At 40.4% G+C, this 23,937-nt stretch overlaps 1 protein-coding gene across 5 annotated transcripts in view; it reads right to left on the minus strand.

The window, feature by feature from the left end:
• Nucleotides 1-23,937, minus strand: part of EPG5 (ectopic P-granules 5 autophagy tethering factor) — a 119,490-nt gene that overhangs the window by 79,730 nt on the left and 15,823 nt on the right. For all 5 annotated transcript variants that reach the window (XM_024236031.3, XM_054537835.2, XM_054537834.2 and 2 more), the window contains 10 exons: nucleotides 22,864-23,000; nucleotides 21,181-21,288; nucleotides 20,200-20,273; nucleotides 18,352-18,457; nucleotides 15,707-15,821; nucleotides 14,860-15,010; nucleotides 11,359-11,514; nucleotides 6,324-6,481; nucleotides 2,194-2,348; nucleotides 382-522 (listed from right to left, as the gene is read on the minus strand). In XM_024236031.3, coding sequence (XP_024091799.3) covers nucleotides 382-522; nucleotides 2,194-2,348; nucleotides 6,324-6,481; nucleotides 11,359-11,514; nucleotides 14,860-15,010; nucleotides 15,707-15,821; nucleotides 18,352-18,457; nucleotides 20,200-20,273; nucleotides 21,181-21,288; nucleotides 22,864-23,000 — 1,301 coding nt within the window. The remainder of the gene's footprint in view (nucleotides 1-381; nucleotides 523-2,193; nucleotides 2,349-6,323; nucleotides 6,482-11,358; nucleotides 11,515-14,859; nucleotides 15,011-15,706; nucleotides 15,822-18,351; nucleotides 18,458-20,199; nucleotides 20,274-21,180; nucleotides 21,289-22,863; nucleotides 23,001-23,937) is intronic.

Here is a 23,937-nt window from a genome sequence, read left to right on the forward strand (position 1 = left end):
TGCTTTTGACTGACTTTAAATAGGACCTTCTTTGTCAGTTGTTTATTCCAAGTATAAAAATAAAAACTATGAAAGCCAAACAAATTATGAAATAAAAATTGTTAATTAACTATAGGTCATAAATAAAGTAAAAATATGTTATTGAACAAGGTGGACAAGTCAACCCTGAGATTTGAGAGAAACAATCACATCTTTTTATAAGCAGCAGCTAATCCCAAGTTGGTGTGGTGAATGACACAGAGGCAGGCACAGTAAATGTTAGTTCCTTTCATTCTGTTTATACCACCAGTGACAAGATCATTCCCAAGAACCTTCCTATTTTTGCCAATGTTCCATTCCAAGATTTAAAAAAACAAAAACAAACAAAATCAGTGCTCTTACCATTCCAACCTGGTCAATGGTCTCTTGAACTCTATCCAGAAGGACAGAAATTATCTCAGGGTGAACAGCTGTGATAGTCCCTAAAAGCTCTCGACCAACCTTTGAAAAAGTCTCTCTGGTAGACAGGGTGACATAAGATACCTAAATGGGGGGCAGGGGGAAGAAGATGGCACTTTTAATATCAATTATTAGTCAGAACACACTTATATACTTTCTTCAAGCAAAGCAGAAAGAATCTTACATCGAGCCTTAGTTGACACTGTGTTCCAAAAAATGTTAAAACTTCATATAGGTAACTGTCTACTCTGAGGCTGAAAGGTGGAGGGAGAGGAATATAAGAGAATGGCAACTTTTTATAACAATGACTTCAAGTGTAGATTCAAAAAGTATATCCCAAAGTCTGTCGGTAACAATAAAATGGTTCCTGCAGTTTCAAAACTTTTCTAAATTTGAGGAAATCACTACCAATGATGAAAATCAGAATGCATTTCATGGAAATGCCTAGCTTCCCCTACAAAATAAGATCCCTAACTACAAGATCTTCTAAAACATTGTTTACCAACTCCTTTTGAATTATGTCTTCCAAACTGTATGTTACAATCCATTAATGCCAATGGTATTTTTTAACACAATGGAATATACAGAAAAATAACAGAATAAAATAAAACAGAAAAATGTAATAGTGCATCACAGGTAGATTAAGTATTGCTTCAATTGTACATACACACACAGGATCAGAATGTTATATAGAATGTAATTTTTATTGTGACTCCTAGTCAAAACACTGGAAACTTTACTCAAGAGCATAAATATTACTTTAGCAACAGATCTTGAGAATGTCACTTAATGTCTGTGAAAATATGTCTTCTCTCCCCAAGTTTTTCAGATCATGAAGATAGTCTGAATTCCAGATCCATCGAGATCTTAACTTTATGCATGGTTATGAAGTACCAGTATAGGAACAGCTGAATCAAGTATTTGATCCTGGAAAGAACATCCAGGTTTGTCATTCTCAAACTGGATTATTAGGGGAAGATAATAAAACCCAAATAATCATCTTCAAACATAATTTTACTTGAGTACACTTGAATACTTTGGAGGAGATATTTTGTATGCAGAGCAACAGATAAATGACAGCTTAAAGTGTAAAATGTGCAGGGCTTTTTAAATATACAAAAAACTCCAATGAACATTTTGGTAACCACTTTGGGCTAGTCCCTAGATGCTCAGGGGTCCAAATTTCACTCCCCTCCACCCTCATGGATGGCTCAGTGAAAAGATGAAGAATGCAAGGAGCTCATCCCAGCCTGTAACTTCATATTATAGATGAGGAAAATGAAGCCTGGGGTAATATGTTATCTTTTTTGATGTGAGATGGCCAATTAATAGCAGAGTTAAAACTCAGGTATCCTAACTCCAGGTTCAATATTCTTCCCACCACCTCATTTAAACTGGCTGGGAAGCTAGGTTTCTGCCACTAGCCAGAGTGGAAGAGTTTAGTTGAAGGGGTGGGGGCGAGGGAAACATACATCATAAAAACTGTAAGTGTCAGGCTGTGTCATACGGTCTCTCCCTTACTGAAACTGGTGCAACAAATTTCAAAAGATAATAAGTACTGGGGAATGGATATAATTCACATTTTCAATAACCCCGTAACAAAATAATGTTCCACTGATTCTCTATCCCTTCTCAAAAGTGTAGACAGTAGCTAAATAAGTCACAATTTGTAAAAGCAATCCCCCAAAAAAATCAACAGTTGGACAATCCAAAAGAAAACATTTTTAGCTGATTTATAAAACTTCATATTCTAACCTCATATATCTCCAGAACGATAATTTTTATGAAGTCTTCGTCCACATTGGTTCTTCTGGCCTGAGCCATCTGAGCAAAGGTAGTCAGAAGGCAAATCTCTTCTGAGCTATTCATAGAAGAAAGACACTTCTCAAAGTTGGTAAAATGTTCTGGGTCTGCAAATTCATATCAAGAAAATTAGAGTGGGGAAAGAATAAATTTATATCTTTTAATCACTCTTTCAGAGAAAAAGATTTAGGAATATTTAAAGATACAAAAGGTCTGTCTTTGTTCCAAAATAGATTCCTACAGGCATCAGGAATAAGGCTGGACCAGATGGCCTCTGAAATTCCAACAAACCCAACAAACTCTATAATGTAGCCTCACAGGAGACATTTAACATCTCTAAGCTTCAGTACCCACATCTGTCTTAAAAGGTTATTTAATAAGAAGATTAAATAGCATGTCACTGGTGACGTGCTTAGTTAACTGCAAAGCACTGCTGCTGTCACTAGGCAGTCACCTTCAAAGGCAGTACTGCCAACTTCAAAGGCACACTTGAAGCTACTTGGTAACCATCAGACAAACAAAGACCTGACTAATGAAAACTGCTAATACTAGCAACTACTTGGCACAAATAGGATATTCCAAAAAAAAGAGATTTGCTTATGAAGAAAAACCAGGGGCAAGAAATTAGTTATAACTGTAACTGAAATACTAATGAATGTCATAAACAATATAATAAATGTGATGTTTTGCCTATATCGCAAAGGATGTAGTATAAGCAATACTAAATTCTGCCATTAGGAAGAAATATTCACAAATATACATGACAGTAAATTACATGCAAAGTTCTACAGCAGAACGGAAAAAAAGCCAATTTTAAAAATACATGTGCTTGGCCGGGCGCTGTGGCTCACACCTGTAATCCCAGCACTTTCAGAGGCCGAAGGTGGGCAGATCACTTGAGGTCAGGAGTTTGAGGCCAGCCTGGCCAACATGGTGAAGCCCCGTCTCTACTAAAAATACAAAAATTAGCTAGGCGTGGTGGCACACACCTGTAGTCCCCGCTACTCGGGAGACTGATGCAGGAGGCGGAGGTTGCAGTGAGCCAAGATCACACCACTGTACTCCCTCCTGGGCAACAGAGCAAGACTCCATTTCAAAAAATAATAATAATAATAAAATAAAATAAAATATATATATATATATATCCTTGATGGAACTTTTCACAATAAGAAGGCAACAAGCCAATAATTCTTTTCATATTTACACATTTGAGAAACCAAAGTAGATAGCTCACCAAATTTCCTGCATTTTCAAAATAACTCTGGGACATTTACCAAAACAATTTTCATTTTCCATCTCCAAATTGGATTTATAGTGGAAATTATTACACAGAGTATTCCCAGAATAATGAAAATTGGCATGATCATTCTAACTTACATTGTGAAAGGATATTTAAAAAGAAAAAAAAGAATTATCATTCAAACTTATAATGTTTAAGGTACAAATCAAGGAAAAGGCCTTATATTTTAAATAATTCTATAGAAAAAACAATGGGAAAGTGAAATAACTTTCTAATTAGCTTTTAAAATATTAACTATAAGGACAAACAAACACATTTCTACATTTATTTGTCATCAGATTTGCTTATGGCTACACTTCACTAGTAGTCAGAATGTTGATCAGACTAGAAATAAACAAAAAGAAGCCAAATTAAAACAGACCGGTTTTTAACAATCACTGCTGAGAAATCTGCTAGTTACGAAATGTTAAAACTAGTTAAAATTTGTTCCCTGGAAACTGATTTCAAGCTCACCCTACTCCCATTACCACAGATAAATAAGAACTGGTTATAAAGAATAAGCACTTCTGGCATTTACTAAACATAAAAAGTGAGGAAGGTAAAATATGTTAGGAAGCCTTATTCTTCTACAAACAATAAAAATCAAGCCTCCTAACAAAATTGGTATATAAAAGATTAAGCAAAGGAGAAGATGAAAAAACAGCAAATTAGAGCAGGAGGATCAAATTTTGCAAAGACTCCACTCTCAAGGCTAGAACATAGTAAGCCAGATGAAACTTCTCTACTGTGCCACTAACTCCTGTGTCAGGTGATACAGGCCCTAAGGGAGATAAAGATAAAAGTGCCATGGGAGCCTGGAGTCCAGACAGAAAACTCCAGCAGCAGGATCCAAAGCTCTAGGGCAAGACAAGGCTGCTACTGCCGCTTCAGGGTCTGGAATCACATCCACTACAGAGCTGAGCTGTTCGACATCGGCTCCATCTGCCACATGCTAACACAGAGCCTGGCAGATAGTAAGTCCGCAATGAAGGGAGATGACACTACAAAGGAGACCTACCCAGGACTCAGGTATACAAAGAAGTGCTGCTGACCATCCCAGACACTTCCAAAGGAAATGTCTGCTTCTGTGTTAGCTATTTCAACCACAGAAATAGCTGCCAGAGGACAGACAATGGCTGCGAGACCTCTCACCTAGTTCACTCGTAAGCCCAAGTCCAACCACGGCAATGGTCTAATAGAAGCACTGCCCCCTGGACAGTGGAGACGCATTTTACAAAGAATAATAATATAAGGAATCCAGAGCTACCACTAAAAAGATAAAAAGAAAAACAGAAAGAGACAAAAGAGGACGCATGCAGAGCCCCGTAAAAGAAAAAAACAGAAACAGAAGAATAAAGACATCAATCTAGAGAGACAGAAATAGAGGCTGAGTGCGGTGGCTCACGCCTATTATCCCAGCATTTTGGGAGGCCAGGGCAGGTGGATCACTTGAGGTCAGGAGTTCAAGACCAGCCTGGCCAACAATGTGAAACCCTGTCTCTACTAAAATATAAAAATTAGCTGGGCATGGTGGTGTGCACCTGTAATCCCAGCTACTCGGGAGGCTGAGGCAGGAGAATCACTTGAGCCAGGGAGATGGAAGTTGCAGGGAGATGAAGTTGCACCACTGCACTCCAGCCGGGGCAAGGCTCATTCTCAAAAAAAAAAAAAAAAAAAGAACTGGAAATTTTAAAAAAATCATGAATATCTGCAGAAACTACTTTGCAAACAGTAGAGGCTCAATAATTTTTAAAGTATATGATTTTCTTTTAAGTGATACAGACATTTAAAAATTTGGAAAACAGCCTTTACGTCCTACCGTGAAGGAAAAAACATTTGGAAAACAGAATTATCTTTGGTGTTTTTTTTTTTAATCTTGTATTTCAGTAAATTGTCTATCTTTTTTAATGTATAGGGTAGTTTTTTAAAATCACTACAACATACATCTAATTAAATGGTGTTTTTCATTTTGAACATTATAATTTTGTTATAAGTAAATATCCTGGCCAGGCACGGTGGCTCACGCCTGTAATCACAGCACTTGGGAGGCCGAGGCAGGCAGATCACCTGAGGTCAGGAGTTCAAGACCAGCCTGGGCAACATGATGAAACCATGTCTCTACTAAAAATACAAAAATTAGCCAGGTGTGGTGGCGTGGACCTGTAAGCCCAGCTACTCAGGAGGCTGAGGCACTAGAATCACTTGAACCCAGGAGGTGGAGGTTGCAGTCAGCCAAGAGTACACCATTCCACTCCAACCTGGGTGACAGAGTGAGACCCTGTCTCAAAAAAATAAATAAATAAAAATAAATAAATATCCTACAGTTTAGAGGTGGTATGACGCAAAAACTTAAGTTTTCACCAAAATTAATTTTTAAAGTACCTGTCTACATCTTTAGTTCATAAAAACAATACAACTTTAAAAAAACAGCAATAAAAGAAAGATATTAAAATGGCTGGGCACAAAGCCTTAACAAATTTCTAGACAATTAATACATAACCGTTAATACAACTATCAACTAGAATAATTTCACACACACATGCAAAAAAGTGCTTCCTAAAAGTCAGAATATTGTGTGTATTGGCATACTGTTTGGGACTAATCAAATTTTGATTTCAGATATGCTAGTTGCTATTTAATACATCAACATTGTGAAGCAGTCTCCTGAATTTCAAAATCATTACACATGAGTATGTAGAGTAAAACATTTCCTCTTAGTCCTTCTAAAAGTAAAAATTAAGCCCTGAAGAGAAGCACAAAAAGATAGGGAGAGCTGGACGCCGACTGCTCGGCGGGGCTGTACCTTGGAGCTGCTGCTTGCACTGGGCGGGCTGCAGGGAGGAGGAGAGCTGCTGCAGGTTCTCACTCTCCACCTGGTGCATGAGGTAGAAGAGCTTCCACAGCATTTGCACAGACAGAGTCCCAAAGGGCATCTCAGACATAAACAGCCAAATGCCAAGTCTGCATGTAAGCAGGAATCATTTTATTTATTAATCAGCTTCATTACACTAAGAAAGTAGACAAACCATTGGCTCTCAGGGAAAAAAAGATTCTTAAATCACACTACAATTTTTCTAATATGCTTTAGTCACAAACACCTCAAGGATGGCTAAGAATAACAGCAAATACAAACCACCCAGTCTGTGCCAGGGACTGTTCTAACCACTACAATGTGTGCATGTGTGTATGTATACATGTATGTACAATATCAACTCAAACCATCCTCACAAAAACCAAGACAATAATTATGGATATGGCCGGGCGTGATGGCTCACGCCTGTAATCCCAACACTTTAGGAGGCCGAGGTAGGTGGATCACTTGAGGTCAGGAGTTCGAGACCAGCCTGACTAACATGGTGAAACCCCATCTTTACTAAAAATACAAAATTAGCCAAGCATGGTGGTGCGTGCCTGTAATCTCAGCTACTTGGGAGGCTGAGGCAGGAGAATCACTTGAACCCAGGAGGTAGAGATTGCAGTAAGCCAAGATCGCACCATTGCACTCCAGCCTGGGCAACACGAGTGAAACTCCATCTCAAAAATAATAATTATTATTATGGATATTAGCACCAACGCACACAGGCTACTAAGGCACACACAGTAGCGGGTGGCAGAGAGGCCAGCTGTGGATGTGTGTCTGAGCACACACACAGGTACACGCGTGCCCACAGACACATGTGCAGTGGGTGGGAGGAAAACCGAAATCCATCCAGTACTCCTCTCTGAGCACTGAACAAAGTTCAAATTCCTCAGCCCACATTCAAAGGCTTCCACAGTATGGCTCTGAATCGTATTTCCAACCACAGCCCTCTCTGCCCTCCTTCAGTTACCACTGCATTCCAGCAAGCCTGGAGAGACCCTACACCTCCAGGCTGGCTCCTTCCATGGGTCAAGCCCTCCTTGGACTTCCTCCTCTGCACTATTAGAGAACTCCATCCATACCTGACTTTGCCATCATACCTTCTCCCAGTGATCCTCACACTGTAGTGGCAGAAAAACCACCTGGAGACTTTCTGGAAAATGCAGATTCCCAAGCCTCACCTATAGAGACCATGATTTTGTAGGTCACAGCTGGGGCACAAGAATTTGCACCTTTTATAGTCACCCTTGGTGACTCTGACTCAAGTGATTCTTAAAACACAACATGAGCCGGGCGCGGCGGCTCACGCCTGTAATCCCAGCACTTTGGGAGGCAGAGGCGGGCGGATCATGAGGTCAGGAGATCGAGACCATCCTAGCTAACACAGTGAAACCCCGCCTCTACTAAAAATACAAAAAATTAGCCGGGCATGGTGGCAGGCGCCTGTAGTCCCAGCTACTCGGGAGGCTGAGGCAGGAGAATGGCGTGAACCCGGGAGGCGGAGCTTGCAGTGAGCCAAGATTGCACCACTGCACTCCAGCCTGGGCGACAGAGCGAGACTCCGTCTCAAAAAAAAAAAAAAAAAAACACACACAATATGAGAAACCCCTCATGGTACTGTAATTTATATATGACATACTAACCTAACAGCAATTTGAGAGCAGAAACCAGGTCTTGTTCATTTTTATATAAACCAGTTTAAAACTAGAACCTTATATTTTAATTATCTGCTACTTAAACCAGTATCTCAAAAACAAACAGCACTCAACAGATGCATATTAAAATTGTATGTAAATGTTATCACAACCAAAAAAAAAAACTTGTATCAGGATGGTGGCCATGCCCCAAGTCAGAATCTGCTAAGGAATGGCCGGGTGCAGTGGCTCACACCTGTAATCCCAACACTTTGGGAGGCTGAGGCGGGCAAATCACTTGAGGTCAGGAGTTCGAGACCAGCCTGGCCAATGTAGTGAAACCCCATCTCTACTAAAAATATAAAAATTAGCCAGGCACGGTGGTGCGCGCCTATAGTCTCAGCTACTCGGGAGGCTGAGGCAGGAGAATCGCTTGAACCTGGGAGGTGGAGGTTACAGTGATGATGCCACTGAACTCCATCTTGGGCAACACAGTGAGACTCCATTTCAAAAAAAAAAAAGGAAATCTGCTAAGGAAAGTACAGCAACTTACCTGCTATTAAATTGAAAAAAAAAAACAACTTAAAAAAATATGAAGCACTCAAAGCTGTTGTCATATTTGAGGCACAACTACTATAAATTATCCAATTACAAATTATCTAATTACAAATAAACCAAACTTAAGAAAAAAATGAATAGTGCATGCCTAATCCACATCTATGAACCTCAACAGGCAACTGGTAGTTCAAACCCACACTCACCTGTACTCTGGAAAAGCCGGCTAGACTCCTGAGCAAGAGATTAAGAAACTTCTCTAAAGTCAGGTGGGCCAGGTTTCTATCTTATTAATTAATTATCCTAACACTTCACATGGGACCTGATGCTGTTTTATAACCCGAAAACAAAGAAGGGAAATTGTAGAGGACGTAAAAGTAATATCACAAACAGGGTGTATTTCAGGCTATAAAATTCCCTATATGGCAGACATTCAGGAAGTCTGGCATATATATGCATATATACATATATATACACACACACACACACGTATATATTTATATAGGTTTTATATATATATATACACACATATATACAGATATACACATACATATACACACACACATATATATACACACACACACACATACATATATATATACACACACACACACATATATATATATATATTTTGAGACACAGTCTTGCTCTGCTGCCCAGGCTGGAGTACAGTGGTGCAATCTCAGCTCACCGTAACCTCCACCTCCGGGGTTCACGTGATTCTTCTGCCTCAGCCTCCCGAGTAGCTGGGATTACAGGCGCCTGCCACCACGCCCAGCTAATTTTTGTATTTTTAGTAGAGATGGGTTTTCACCATGTTGGCCAGGCTGGTCTCGAACTCCTGACCTCAGGTGATCCGCCCACCTCAGCCTCCCAAAGTGCTGGGATTACAGGCATGAGCCACCATGCCCAGCCCTGGTTTATATCTTTGTTATCTGTCTTTTAGTCTAGTTCAGTTTTGTTTTAGGTTGAAGGGATATCTATTGCCAGAAATTTCCATTTGAGTGCCAAATAAATTTAAATCTCATGGCTTTAAATATCTGGTTCTCATATAATTTGTTTCCTAAAATAAACTTAAGAACAATAGCTGTCAACATTTTAAAACAATTATCTTTGTTAATTATATACACAATGTTACAGGAAGGGTTCACAGCTCAACACATAAACCCTAGTAAGTAACTAGGATGAGAGCTTTGCCTCTCCACTAAGCAAGCACAAGAATAAGTGACAGATTAGAGAAGGAAGACTCCTCCCATGCACCAGGCCAGCGTCAGTGGACAGGTGTTACTGCACTGATGCCTTGACACAGTCCTGAACAGGATTTGGTGCATCACATGAGACCACCAAATTTATGGTATAACAGGAGTAATCTAAAGATAAGGCCAGGCGCGGTGGCTCATGTCTGTAATGGCAGCACTTTAGGAGGCTGAGCCGGGCAGATCACTTGAGGTCAGGAGTTCAAGACCAACCTGGCCAACATGGTGAAATCCCGTCTCTACTAAAAACCCAAAAAATTAGCCGGGCATGATGGCAAGCGCCTGTAATCCCAGCTACCTGGAAGGCTGAGGTGGAAGAGTTGCTTGAACCCAGGACACAGAGGTTGCAGTGAGCCAAGATCATGCTACTACACTCCAGCCTAGGCAACAAAGTGAGACTCCATCTCAAAAAAAAAAAAGATAAATTTCTATACCCAAGTTCTATTTAAGTTAGACTCATGCCTTCACAGTGTCTAAAAGTGGTTAACACTTAGCTAAGACCTCCTGATCTTTCTCTAAGTCTCTAGATTATTCTATTCCCCATATGAAACCACACAAGAACAACCCCCACTTACATTTGAAAAGTCCTTTATGGTTTAAAATGTATTTCCTCATATTACCACAATTCACCCTCATCACATATCCATGAGGTTAATCGAACAGTAGCATCATTATCACCATCTCCGTTTTATAAATGAAAAAAGTGAGACCACAAATATTAAGTGACTTTCCCAGGGTAACAGTAAATGGCAAACCAAGACTCAAACTTACAACACAGAATAAATCGGGGGCTGAGGCTAAGAGTCACATGGCAAGAGGGAGTGTAGGCAGCTAGCTCAGGAGAGGGCCAAAGCAGGGGAGAGCCAGTAGTTCATAAGCACAGCTGGGTAGGGGTGGAGGCAGCCCTGCATCTCCTAATGGAGGGCATAATCCTGCAGCAGAGCCCACTCCTCAACTTGGCCAGTGGCTCAGGGAAGGCAGCACAGGATGCACAGCTGTGCCCCTGCCTATGCCTCAAACAGGTCCTAGGCTATAAGCAGCGGTACAGACAGCATGATCCAAAGACAGCATTTACAAAGCTAAGACAGGGAACCAAGATCCATGACATTCCCAGACCTTAAAACCCTTACCAGAAGGCATATTGAACAATAAAATCAGCAAATCCTTTGCACCACATGCTGCACACCTACTGTGTCTCACTGCAGGCACTGCAGTGGGTATGTGATAGATAGAATCTATCCTTGTTTTCCCCTGCTCAAGGCTGCCCCAAAAGTTCAGGGTGGCAAAAAACTGAGACACCAGAATAGTGTTATCTTAAAACAGAAAGAAATTGAGAGAGAGAGAGACCATTTTAGTCAACAGGTGGGTACTACAGATAAGGAAACCAAGACCCAAGAATTTGCCCGTGACAAGAAATAGATGAAATACACTAAGAAACTATTATAAAAGACCTACTTAAGTGGCTTTCATTCTAATGGTTCTTACTAGTGAGGAAGTTACTTCTCACTAAATATCATCATATGTCTTACTTACCTTTTGGCCTTCAGCACATGTAGGACAGCCCTCAAAAACAGCTCATCAAATTCAACCTGTAGTTTCTCCATAGAGTAGGGCTGTTGGGCCAATCCTGAGCCTTGGTTGTGGCTCACATACTGTGCCCAATGGTCACTTACATAACCAAGGGTCATCCTGAGCATGAGGAAAGATAATACAGTACTTTTCATTAGCTCAATATCTGCACCTTTACATTTTACATTTACAACATTCACTTATTCAACACATATTTATTGAGCACCTACTATCCACCTACTAATGCCCAGGTTCTGAAAGTAATGAAATGGGGAAAATAAAATCCCACCTTCATGGAGCTTACATTTAGTGAAGGGCAAAGAGACAACAAATAAAATAAAGTCATATATAGTCTGTCACATGGTTGTAAGTGACACTGAGAAAAATAAAGCCAGAGAAGAGAATAAAGTATGTCTAGAGGTGGACCGGTGGGCAGGGTAAGGAGGTGGGTTGGGAGCACGAAAGGCCTTACTAAAGAGGGACATTTGATAACGTCTGGAAAACAGTGACGAATCACAATAGTGTCCATGAGAAGAGTGTCCACGTAGAAGAAACAACCAATGCAAAACTCCAAGGGGTGTCAGGTATGTTTAGGAACAGCAAGGAGGCCAATATGCTGAGAGGGAGACTGGCTGGAGATGAAATCAGAAAAGTGGCAGGAAACCAGATCATGAGGGGCCCTGCAGGCCACTGTGAGGACTTCGGCTTTTTCCCTGAGTGCAGTGGGGAGCACAGTAGGGTCCTGGGTAGACAGTGAATGGGCTGACTCACAATTCATAAGGAACGCTGGCTGTTTAAGAATACACTGAGGTGGGGAAAGGACAGAAGCAAGAAGATAAGTTAGGAGGTTTAGGAATGAAATGGGGTGCTAGCAGCGAAGGTGGTAAGAAGCAGCTAGATTCTGGAAAGAGCATGTTTCATTGATTCAAAAGGATGAACGTCTTTCACACTAATATCTCTGCAATTAGAACGTCAGAATCCATGTTAATATTAATGATGTGATGCCATAATTTGGCAGCATTTTCCCTATGTTAGTGGCACATAAAATATATCTTAAAAAATAATTGGTGGCATTTTAGATTTGATAAAAGATGGTATTTTGATGGTGGAGATGATAAAATTTGCAGTTAGATTGAATGTGGCGTATAAAAGAAAGAAAAGCCACAGGTGGCACCAGGTGTTTTGGCCTGAGAAACTAGAATAGAGTTGCTACTTAATGAAACTGGGGGGAGTAGTTTGGGAGGTGGGGAAAGTGAGTTCACTTTGAGAACATTACGTTACAATGTTAATGAGTCATCCAAGTGGAGGTGCTTGGTTGGTAGCTGAATATACAATGTGTTTATGAGAGAGGTATGGGCTGGAAATATAACTCTGAGAATTGTAACAGTGTTTAGATATTTAAAGATGAATGAATGACATCTCAAAAAGCAAGTGTAGATAAAGAGAAGAGAGGTCCAGGGACTGAGCCCTGAGACATTCTAACGTTAAGTCTGGAAGTGAGAATGAAAAAACCAAGGAGGCAGAAAAGGTATTGTCAGTGAAATGGTGGAGAACTCAGGAGAATGTAGTATCCTGGAAACCAAGCAAAGAAAATGTTTTAAGGATAAAATGATCAACTAACTATGAGAAAGGCTGCTATGTAAGCTACGTGAGAGATGCCAAGTAGGATGAAGAGACCCAGAACTGGCCACTGGATCAGGAGCACAAGGTTCATTAGAGATCTTCATCTGTAGGAGCTGTTTCCGTAGTGGTGGGAGGAAAAGCAAGTTCAAGTGAGGATGGAGGAATAAAATGGGAACTAATAGACGATCTGAAGGCAAGCCCTTATGGGAAACTGTTCTGCAGTTAGAAGGTATGAGAAGAATCTGCACTAGGTACAAAGAAAAGTAAGCAGATGGAAAGAAAAACAAAGAAAGAATAATCATAATACACTACAGCTGTTATTTACACAATAATGTAAACAGTGATCTTAAAACAGTAATGATATCAACGTCCTTCCTATAGAGTTACTGAGAGAACAAAATAAGAGATCACAGTCCTGGCATACAGTAAGCACGCAATCCTACATCATGTATGTGAGCTTAGGGACAAATTTTATTTATGGTCTTATTTATTAAGCAAAATCAGAAAACAAATGTCTGGATGGACTTCTGTTAATAACAGGTAGATGGGCTTTTAGCTTTTAACAAATTTATCTCCAAGGCACCAGCCATCCTCCCTCCCACTATCTCATTCTCCTAACTCTATACTCAAGGCTTTCCCTAGACCTCAGAAGGCACCCCCAGGCCGGGCGCAGTGGCTCATGCCTGTAATCCCAGCACTTTGGGAGGCCAAGGCAGGCGGATCACTTGAGGTCAGGAGTTGGAGACCAGCCTAGCCAACATGAGAAACCCCATCTCTACTAAAAATACAAAAAATTAGCTGGGTGTGGTGGCACACAACAATAGTCCCAGCTATTCGGGAGGCTGAGGTGGGAGAATGGCTTTAACCTGGGAGGCAGAGGTTGCAGTGAGCCAAGATCGCACCACTGCACTCCAGCCTGGGTGACAGTGAGACCCTGTCTCAAAAAAAAAGGGACCCCCACTCTTTCAGGGCATCCTATAATCACTTGACTGATTTATAAAGCTAATGGATACATATCTAAAATAAATGAATTAGGCCAGGCACAGTGGCTCACACCTGTAATCCCAGCACTTTGGGAAGCCAAGGCGGATGGATCACTTGAGTCCAGGAGTTTGAGACCAGCCTGGGCAATGCGGTGAAATCCCATCTCTACTAAAAATACAAAAATTACCTGGGTGTGGTGGTGCACACCTGTAATCCCAGCTACTCAGGAGGCTGAGGCACAAGAAACCCAGGAGTCGTGGGTTGCAGTGAGCCGAGATTGCACCCACTGTACTCCAGCCTGGGCGAAAGAGAGAGACTCATCTCAAAAAAATAAAAAAATAAGATAAAATAAATGAATTAAAAGTAATTTTGTTTTGGAAGCAAAAGTAAGGAGGGAGAGAAGTTTTGCTGTATATGCTGCAAATACATATATGCTGTAAGAAATGATCCAGTAAAGACAATTAAAATTAATAAAGCAGAAAAAAAGAGTATAAAATTAATTCAAAGAAAAGCAATACATATTCTCTAAATTTATTAAGACAGTTGAAGCAGTAAGAGCCTGCATTTTCCTAGATGCCTTCTCTCTTGCCCAGACTTCAACCCAGCAACAGCTTTGGGGATCTCAACTCCAAGAACAATCATCTAGCAAGCCAGTTAAATCTGAGATAATTAACGAAATATTCTGACTGGAAGCACTTATGAAATTCCCATCTTATAGATGGTGAAGAAAAAAATCTTAACTTTAACAAGAAATAAGACCTGAGGTTTACAACTAAAATGTCCATCATCCCAATTATGCAATATCTGTGTCTGACCAGGGTGAAAGGAACGGAGAAGATGGACCAACAGCATTATTACCTGATCATATAACCAATTCGCTTCACAAACTGCCTATAGCGTGCTCTATTAAAGGTTTCTAACCCCACAGCCAGAAGTTCCACTAGTGAGTTGGCAAAGGCAAAAATTTTCATCATCTCTTGAGGTCTTGTTGTTTCAGGTAAATAATCACCTAGAAGTTAATCAGATAAAAGAAAAAAAATCATAATTACTATGAAAAAACATGAATGGATACAGCTGTATAAATATTTTAATGAGCACTCAAAGCCAAGATGGAGAAGAACTGACAATCTCATTGCTCTGGCTCCCATATCAACATGAAATGGGAAAAAACTTGAGACAATGTGCCAAATTAAAAACAATTTATTTAAGCTGGGCAATGTGCAAGCTAGTTAGCTTTCTCACATTTAAGCACCAAATGGGAAATTACAAGCACAAGAGAAGCCTAGAACAGCTAGGCACAACAAACCCGAGTTGGAGCCTACACAAGAAGTAAGACTCGGGCCAGGCACGGTGGCTCACGCCTGTAATCCCAGCACTTTGGGAGGCCAAGGCGGGCGGGTCACGAAGTCAGGAGATGGAGACCAACCTGGCTAACATGGTGAAACCCCATCTCTACTAAAAATACAAAAAATTAGCCGGGAGTGGTGGCAGGCACCTGTAGTCCCAGCTGCTCGGGAGGCTGAGGCAGGAGAATGGCGTGAACCAGGGAGGCAGAGGTTGCAGTGAGCCGAGATCGCGCCACTGCATTCCAGCCTGGGTGACACAGCAAGACTCCATCTCATTAAAAAAAAAGAAGACTCAATGCAGAGTTCCTGTGTTTACACTTGCCACTACCACGTTTTACACATAAGAGAAATGAGTCTACCTTTTGCTTTAAACCCAAGAAGATGTTGAAAGAGTTCATGAAAGGGGAACTGTGCTAAAAGGGTAACCAAATCATCTTCATTAAGGAGAATCCAACTGGTCTCAGGGTCTTCATCCTAAGAGAAAAGACAAAAAATCATGTCAGCAGATTTGATCAGATCACACTATGATCTAGAGTTACAGGAGCTAAATTATCACAGGTCTCAATGGTATACATGTGATATCCTCATGAGTCTTCATGGACCTTTTCTCCAGGACAGAAATTTATAGTATCAGTTCCACAGATAGTTACACAGTAAATCCCCTGAAATTGCAAGCACAATTTTATGTGTATCTGGGTCATAGCCAGTGACTGAAACTGCTCTCATTAAATGTCCATCCCAAAGAAAACAGAAAAAAAGAAATCCTCTAGAGTGAGGACCTTATAGGGATCAGTGCTTTGATAACATCAATTAAAAAACCACAGATGGGCCGGGCGCGGTGGCTCATGCCTGTAATCCCAGCACTTTGGAAGGCCGAGGAGGGCAGATCACCTGAGGTCAGGAGTCCAAGAGCAGCCTGGGCAACATGGTGAAACCCCATCTCTACTAAAAATACAAAAATTAGCCAGACGTGGTGGCATGCACCTGTAATCCCAACAACTTGGGAGGCCAAGGCATGAGAATTATTTGAACCTGGGAGGCGGAGGTTGCAGTGAGCCGAGATCACACCATTGCAATCCAGCCTGGGTGACAGAATGAGACTCCATCTCAAAAAAAAACAAGAACCATAGATGAGAGTTCAAAGTTATGTTAGCTGCAATTCTCTTCTCCCAAAATCAAGATCTATGTAGTATGCAACAGACTTAAGACGAAGCAATTGACATTTGCTATAGGTGACTAAAATTCTGTTGTCAATTAGTGCTGCCAAAAGCAGTATAAAAATAACAGTGGTCATACACAAAGATTACATAGGGGAAATCTTTGTGGTCTTTTTGTTTGACACAGAGCACTAAAGTCCTCTTAGAAACCAAGTTGATTCATGTCCTAAGATACGCTACCATTAAAAAGGGAAGGAAGTAAAAAGATCCTGAGAACCTGAAGAATGTAATATATCACCTCAATTTCAACAAGGGACTAATGCAAATCATTCATAATTTCCTTAAGCCACTCGATTTTTACACTCTTATTATGTGTCTAAAATGGCTAACAAACAAGCAATTTCAGAAACTCTACTTAAGGCAGTAGTTCTCAACTTAGCTATTCTCAACTCAGCTGTACATTTAACCCCTAGGGAGGCTTTTAACTATTTGGATGTCTGGGTGTGGGCCTGGGCAAGGTTTGCAAGTTGCCCAGGTGATTCTAGTACACAGCTAGATTCAAGAAACCACTGATGTGGATAATTCAGAGTGCCTTCCTCCCTACAGCCTTTTTTGAGGCAATGGCACTCCCAACTTTCTCATCTACTCACCAAGTTCTTGAATTCACTGAATATTTAGGAAGTGCTAAACAGGAGCCAGGCACCAATGCAGGGTGAGATAATTAATCAAATATTTTGACTGAAGTATTTATAACACCTAATCATTACAAGTAATTATAATGCTCCTTAATCATTATCTGTCTGGGATTAAATGCAGGAAACCTACCAGAAAAAAAGACATCTCCCCCAAGAAAGACCACTCTAAAAAAAACATACTGCTCCACTACAATCTTTAAAAGACCAATCTGTACTGGCTCCTGAGAAGCTTGCTTTAGAATGACTCCTCAGTTTCTAGCAAAGACGCCTGCACGTCCACGTCATTTACCACCACCTGACCACCTCCTCCTGCAAGTCTCAGGAAGAGAAAAACGACTGTGAAGGGGGCTCCCCACTTCTGAATGAGCACTCTGGGAAATACACAGACACAATCCCACAGCTGCCACAGCTGTCATTCTGAGAACTGTTGGCTGAACACTTTCATCTCCTTTTAAGAGAGGGATTATAATAAATCGGTCACTGGACATCCTAGACAAGAACACCAAATCAAGATTCAGACCAAAATAAAGGACTAGAACGATAATTAGCTGGAGAACAGAACTGCTTACAAACATAATCACAATGAGTATAGTAAAAAGGAAAATTAACAAGCGTGATCTCGAGAAGCTGGATTTTGATCATTAAATTCTCACCAAAAATGGAAAGCCATCTTCTACCTTTCAAATGAGAATTTCCGGATAAGAAGTTTATGAGTGAAGGGAAAACTTTGCTAAGCTCCAGCTCTTTATTACTCAGATTCATATCATCTGTAGGTAAGGCTCCAACCCCAGAAACTTGTTACTGCATAAAAAAACTCCTAATATACTTCTTACATAATATGACTTTAATTTCCAGGTGCCAAATTCTCCCAGCTGAACAGAATGATATTCTAGAGAAGGGGTGCAGCACAACACACTGGCTCAAAGCATAGGCTCTGGAGGCTCCACATTTAATGACCCTATGGTTTGAGAGAAGATACTTCACACCCCTGCACCTCAGTTTCCTCATCTATAAAATAGGAATCATAAGTCTTTACCTCATGGGGTTGCTGAGAGAATTAAATGAGATACTATGTGAAAAGTGCTTAGAACAATACTTGGTGCATAAGAGTTCACAATGATTCATCAAAATAATGCAGATATGACAAGTTACCTCTTCTCCTCCTTCGTCTACTAGCGTCCAGGTCCCGGACCCAGGCCCTGAGGAGGACGGCTTCCGCTCGCTGGGCTTCATGTGGCACATAAACTCAGCTCGATTTCTAAAGGACAAGAATAATCACTCCCATCACTTAGATGAAGGCCACGTGAGTGCATTGTGGATTCTCTACTCACCCTGAAGAAGAGCCACGCGTCAACCCAATCTTCAAATGGTTTAAATTAGTGAATAAGAACTGGCCAAAAACCAAGGCTACTAAAACTTCACTAATTTTGGTGGAGAATGCAACCATTCTGAATTAGTAATGATGAGTAATTGCAGAAAAGCAGCTACACTAGCACAGCTCCCTGCATGATGCAGGACCTCAATACATATGCTGTGGACCTTAACTCAAACCAGGCTCACAAAGTCTTGCCAGGGAAACTATTTTAGCAACTATGACTCACTGAATAAAAAAGGGTAATGGAGGCTGGGTGCAGGGGCTCACGCCTGTAATCACAGCATTTTGGGAGGCTGAGGCGGGTGGATCATGAGGTCAAGAGATCGAGACCATCCTGGCCGACATGGTGAAACCCCGTCTCTACCAAAAATACAAAAATTAGTTGGGTGTGGTGGCACACGCCTGTAGTCCCAGCTACTCGGGAGGCTGAGGCAGGAGAATCTCTTGAACCCAGGAGGCAGAGGTTGCAGTGAGCTGAGATTGTTCCAATGCACTCCAGCCTGGCGAAAGAGAGAGACTCCATCAAAAAAAAAGAAAACAGGTAATGGAGAGGCTTGTTTAAGGCCAAAACATAGATATAAATGCAAAAACACTTGTGAGTCAAATCATTATCTACCACGTGCAGGAGCAGGCCCTTGTATCCAAGGCAGTAAGGGAGAGGAATCATCAAATCTAAATTCCTCACTTAATTTCAAGGACTTCTATAATCCAACCCACCCAAGTTCTTCACCTTTATTACCAGCTCCCGCACACACCTTTGCTTCAGCCACACTGATCTACCTGTGCTCTGCACAGCTATCCTAACCTGTGTTGGGGCCTTTGCTCACACTGTTCTCCCACCTACATGTTCTCCATTGTCCTGTTCTCCACTGAAATCCAATCCATTCTTTTTTTTTTTTTTCAGATGGAGTTTTGCTCTATCACCCAGGCTGGAGTGCAGTGGCACGATCTCGGCTCACTGCAACCTCCGCCTCCCAGGTTCAAATGATTCTCCTGCCTCAGCCTCCCAAGTAGCTGGGATTATAGGTGATTACACCACCATGCCCAGCTAATTTTTGTATTTTTAGTAGAGACGGAGTTCCACCATGTTGGCCAGGCTGGTCTCAAAGTCCTGCCCTCAGGTGATCCACCTGCCTCAGCCTCCCAAAGTACTGGGATTACAGGTGTAAGCCACCATGCCCAGTCCAATCCATTCTTCAAACATAGCTCATTTACCATGAAACCCTCTCTAACTACTCCACTCAACTCTTTATTCTCTTCATTTCTATTGCATAGCTTCACAATTTAGCACTTAAATCTCTCTGTGCTATTTCTCTTCTGGCATTAAATCTCTTCTTCCAAGAAACAGATCACCTTTTCTGTCTGTAGCACCTTTCACAATAGCATATATGACACGAGGGACAAACCCACTAAAAGGGGGAACCCATAAAAATGGTTGCTTATATATAAGCAGTTGAAGGGTCACTTTGAAACAAGTATCAAACCCAAAGAAAATCTGCAATGTTAAATTCTAGAATGCCAACACTTCCCTTAGCTGTTCTTTGGATCTGGGCAGTTTCAGGAGCCAATCCTTTAGAAGAAAGAAGCATTTCAATCTCTACTTCACAAAGCTCTTCCACACTTACTTGACAGGAGACATCAGCAGGGCAAGGGATTGCATAAAATGAAAGACCCCTGATGGGTTATGCAACACTTTGATCTGAAATCAGAAAAGCAAAAAGCATACTGTAGAAAACAAATAACCCAAGTGTCCATAATCTTGGTTCACAAGCGTTCTGACCAAAGTTGCTGTTAAGAGAACAAAGCTGAAACTGGTACCTAATACACAAGAGTAAAGCACAGCCCATGGGTTACCTGGTGGCACTGAGTCAGCTGTACTCAAAGAGCAGAGGTAACTGAGCAGTTTCCACCAATTATCTGTAACAACATAGGATGAAGGACACTACTGCTACTTTAATCCAAAGAGAGACAAAACAAAAACAAAAAAAAATTCTCCTTCTACCTAATAAGACTCAGACTTCTTGCCACCAGAAATGCTAAAGAAAAGGAGGTGTGGAGAAGCTGAACTTGGCAAACATTTTGGCTCCTGCAAATTCTAAGTGGTTGCTATGAGTAACAAAATGACCCAAAGGCAACAGCAGAGAGGAGAATCTAAAAACCACCTAGTCAACTCCTAAGTATACAAGAGTTGATCACATAGACCTGAAATCTCTGCTAGTATTAAAGAACTTTGAGATGTGGTGGCTTCTGTTTGACAGGTACCAACTGTGGTGTAAGACAGATTGACTTAGGAAGCTGTATTGAGTACCATGGGAAAAAAGTCCTGGTGAGCCTTCCTGCACAGGAATTGTATAGAATTAAATGCGACTGAAACTACCCAGCCAGACTACAAGCAGACTTAGTACAGTCTGTACTATCAATTATGGGTAGCCCAACAAGTTTCAGTCTAAGAACTTTTATAAATGTATACTGGATATATTTTAAGAATTTTATTTTAAATATTACTATTTTTTAAATAGTCCTTTTTTTTCAGCAATTTCTTCAGGAAAAATGTCTAATAAAACCTCTCCCCCAACCCCTCAGAATGAGTCGACGATTCCTCATACCTGGATGAAAGGAACAGCCCATTTACTAACACCAGCAGGGCATCGAAGAATATGGTTTAGAAGGAAGAGGTGATCTCCAGGACAGCCAACTCTTTGTAGCACGGATACCTGAACAATAAAGGTCATATGATCTCACTATTTTTTAAAAAAGAAATAATTTATCTAGGGGTCTAGTAAAGTCATTTATCCAGTGCTTCAATAAATGCAATCTTTCAAAAGAGTAACCAGACACAAGATATACTATTCACTGGCTGAGTTTCTACCAGAGGCCTACAAATCTATGAGTACTATGATAACATCATAAGCAGATTCTCTACAAATCTAGCTTTTTCTTCTTTGGCAAATTACAAATCACTAATTTCCTGGCCACAAGTGAATAGATATAAGTCAAGTAGTTTAATCTATTCTTAGTTTGTAATAGTTTCTTAAATCCAAATAAGTATGCTTGAAACATTACCCCTCATTTAAGAACTCTAGTACAAACCTAAAAAGAGCATCCAAGGCAGCCCCACCGAAAAACATAACCAATAAATAAATACCCCTCTTCCCATAACACACCCAACATGTTTCCTAAGTTTTCCAAATCCTTTTACCTTTCTTCTTTCTCTTAAAAGAAACATTTTTAAGCATGACATTAAATATCACATGACAAAAAGAATGAGACATAGAAAATTTTTTGATCAATACCTTATCTAAAATGCACAAGACCAGAAGTATTTCAGATTTCAGATTTTTTCGGATTTTGGAATATTTGCATAAACATAATAAGATATCTTGGTGATATGGTTTGGCTGTGTTCCCACCCAAACTCAACTTGAATTCTATCATCCAGAATAAGATAGAATTCTTCTTCTTCTCCATTGTGGGAGAGACCCAGTGGGAGGTAACTGAATCATGTCGGACGGTCTTTCCCGTGCTATTCTCATGATAGTGAATAAGTCTCACAAGATCTGATGAGTTTATCAGGGGTTTCTGCTCTTGCTTCTTCCTCACTCTCTCTTGCCACCACCATGTACGAAGTGCCTTTTGCCCTCCGCCATGATTCTGAGACCTCCTCAGCCATATGGAACTGTAAGTCAAACTAAACCTCCTTTTCTTCCCAGTCTCAGGTATGTCTTTATCAGCAGCATGAAAAAGGACTAATACATTTGGGGCTGAAACATAAGTCTGAACACAATATTCATTTGTTTCATATACATCTTATATACAGCCTGAAAGTTGGTCTATACAAAATTTTTTGTAATTCTGTACATGAGACAAAATTTCTATTAAGTACTTAGGTGTGGAATTTTCCACTTGTGGCATCGTATCCGCACTCAAAAAGTTTGGAATTTTGGATCATTTCAGATTTCTGAATTAGGAATCCTCAACCTGTACCTATATTCTGAATATACATCTAGTCTTCAATTTCACATACTTCCTGCATTTCCATTTCTTTCAAAGTTGAAGTCCAGAGTTCATTTAGCACAATCTTTATTAGAGAGAAACATACTTTGTGCTCAATAATGCACTACATAAATAACTTATTACCATGTATCATGACCAAAGAAAAGTCATTAATAAACTCATCAAATAAATTAGCTGAAAAAGTTGTTGAAGACCAAATGTAATGAAATAACAGATAATTCCTAAATTATGAAAGAAATAAAACAAAGACTACTGTGTCTATTTCTGTCCCCTTACCAATTTCTGCAGCCAGAGAAGAATATCATCATGAAACTGAGTATCTTCATTAACTCTCCTGGTGAACATGAATAAGACACTAATGCATTCCTTTAGTTGACACAGATCAGAGGGAATGCTTTCTGTCTGCTTAGATGCTGTTAATGAAAGAGATTAAATGAGTCTCTCATAAATGGTGTTTTTGGGGGAATTTTTAGTGTCTTCACTTAAACCAATAACAACAAAAAACCTTTAAAATATTTAGTGCAGATAAAAATAAAAGTTACATCAAAATACTTAAATTTTTATAAACAGACAAGCCAAAAATGTGTTTAACTTTGAAGTATTTCAAAACAATGGAAAAAATCAACCTCATCATAATTCTTTTTTTTTTTTTTTTTTTTTGACACAGTCTCACTCTGTTGCCCAGGCTGGAGTGCAGTGGCGCGATCTTGACTCACTGCAACCTCTGCCTCCCGCATTCATGCCATTCTCCTGCCTCAGCCTCTTGAGTAGCTGGGATTACTGGTGCCCGCCACTACGCCCAGCTAGTTTTTGTATTTTTAGTAGAGAAGGGGTTTCACCATATTGGCCAGGCTGGTCTTGAACTCCTGACCTCAAGTGATCCACCCATCTCAGCTTCCCAAATTGCTGGGATTACAGGTGTGAGCCACCGCACCTGGCCATAATCCACTATCTTTTATTTGAAAATCAGTACATCTCTGACCTACCCCCAGTTATTTGATTAGTTAAGAAAATGGGGGAGGGAGACTTTTACTTTAAAGCATCCTAATATATCCCCCAGAAATAAAAACTGCATAATTCAATAAGCATACTTAACATTCATGTCATAGACTAATTTCTTAAAATGCAAAATAAGATGAAAAATTCAGAACATTATTAATCCTCTGTTGGAAAATTAAACAAAACAGCCCTACAAACAAAGCAGCCCAAACAAACCACAAGAGATAAAGTGTGAAGAAGTATTCCGATGATTACTTTTATAATCAAAAACTATATTTGGACTCAACTTGGTAACAAGCACATTAACTAGGACAGCAAAGGATATTAATGATAAGACAGTGAGCTTTTTGG

Source organism: Pongo abelii, chromosome 17, assembly GCF_028885655.2.
Source record: "Pongo abelii isolate AG06213 chromosome 17, NHGRI_mPonAbe1-v2.0_pri, whole genome shotgun sequence".
NCBI classification, from domain to species: domain Eukaryota; kingdom Metazoa; phylum Chordata; class Mammalia; order Primates; family Hominidae; genus Pongo; species Pongo abelii.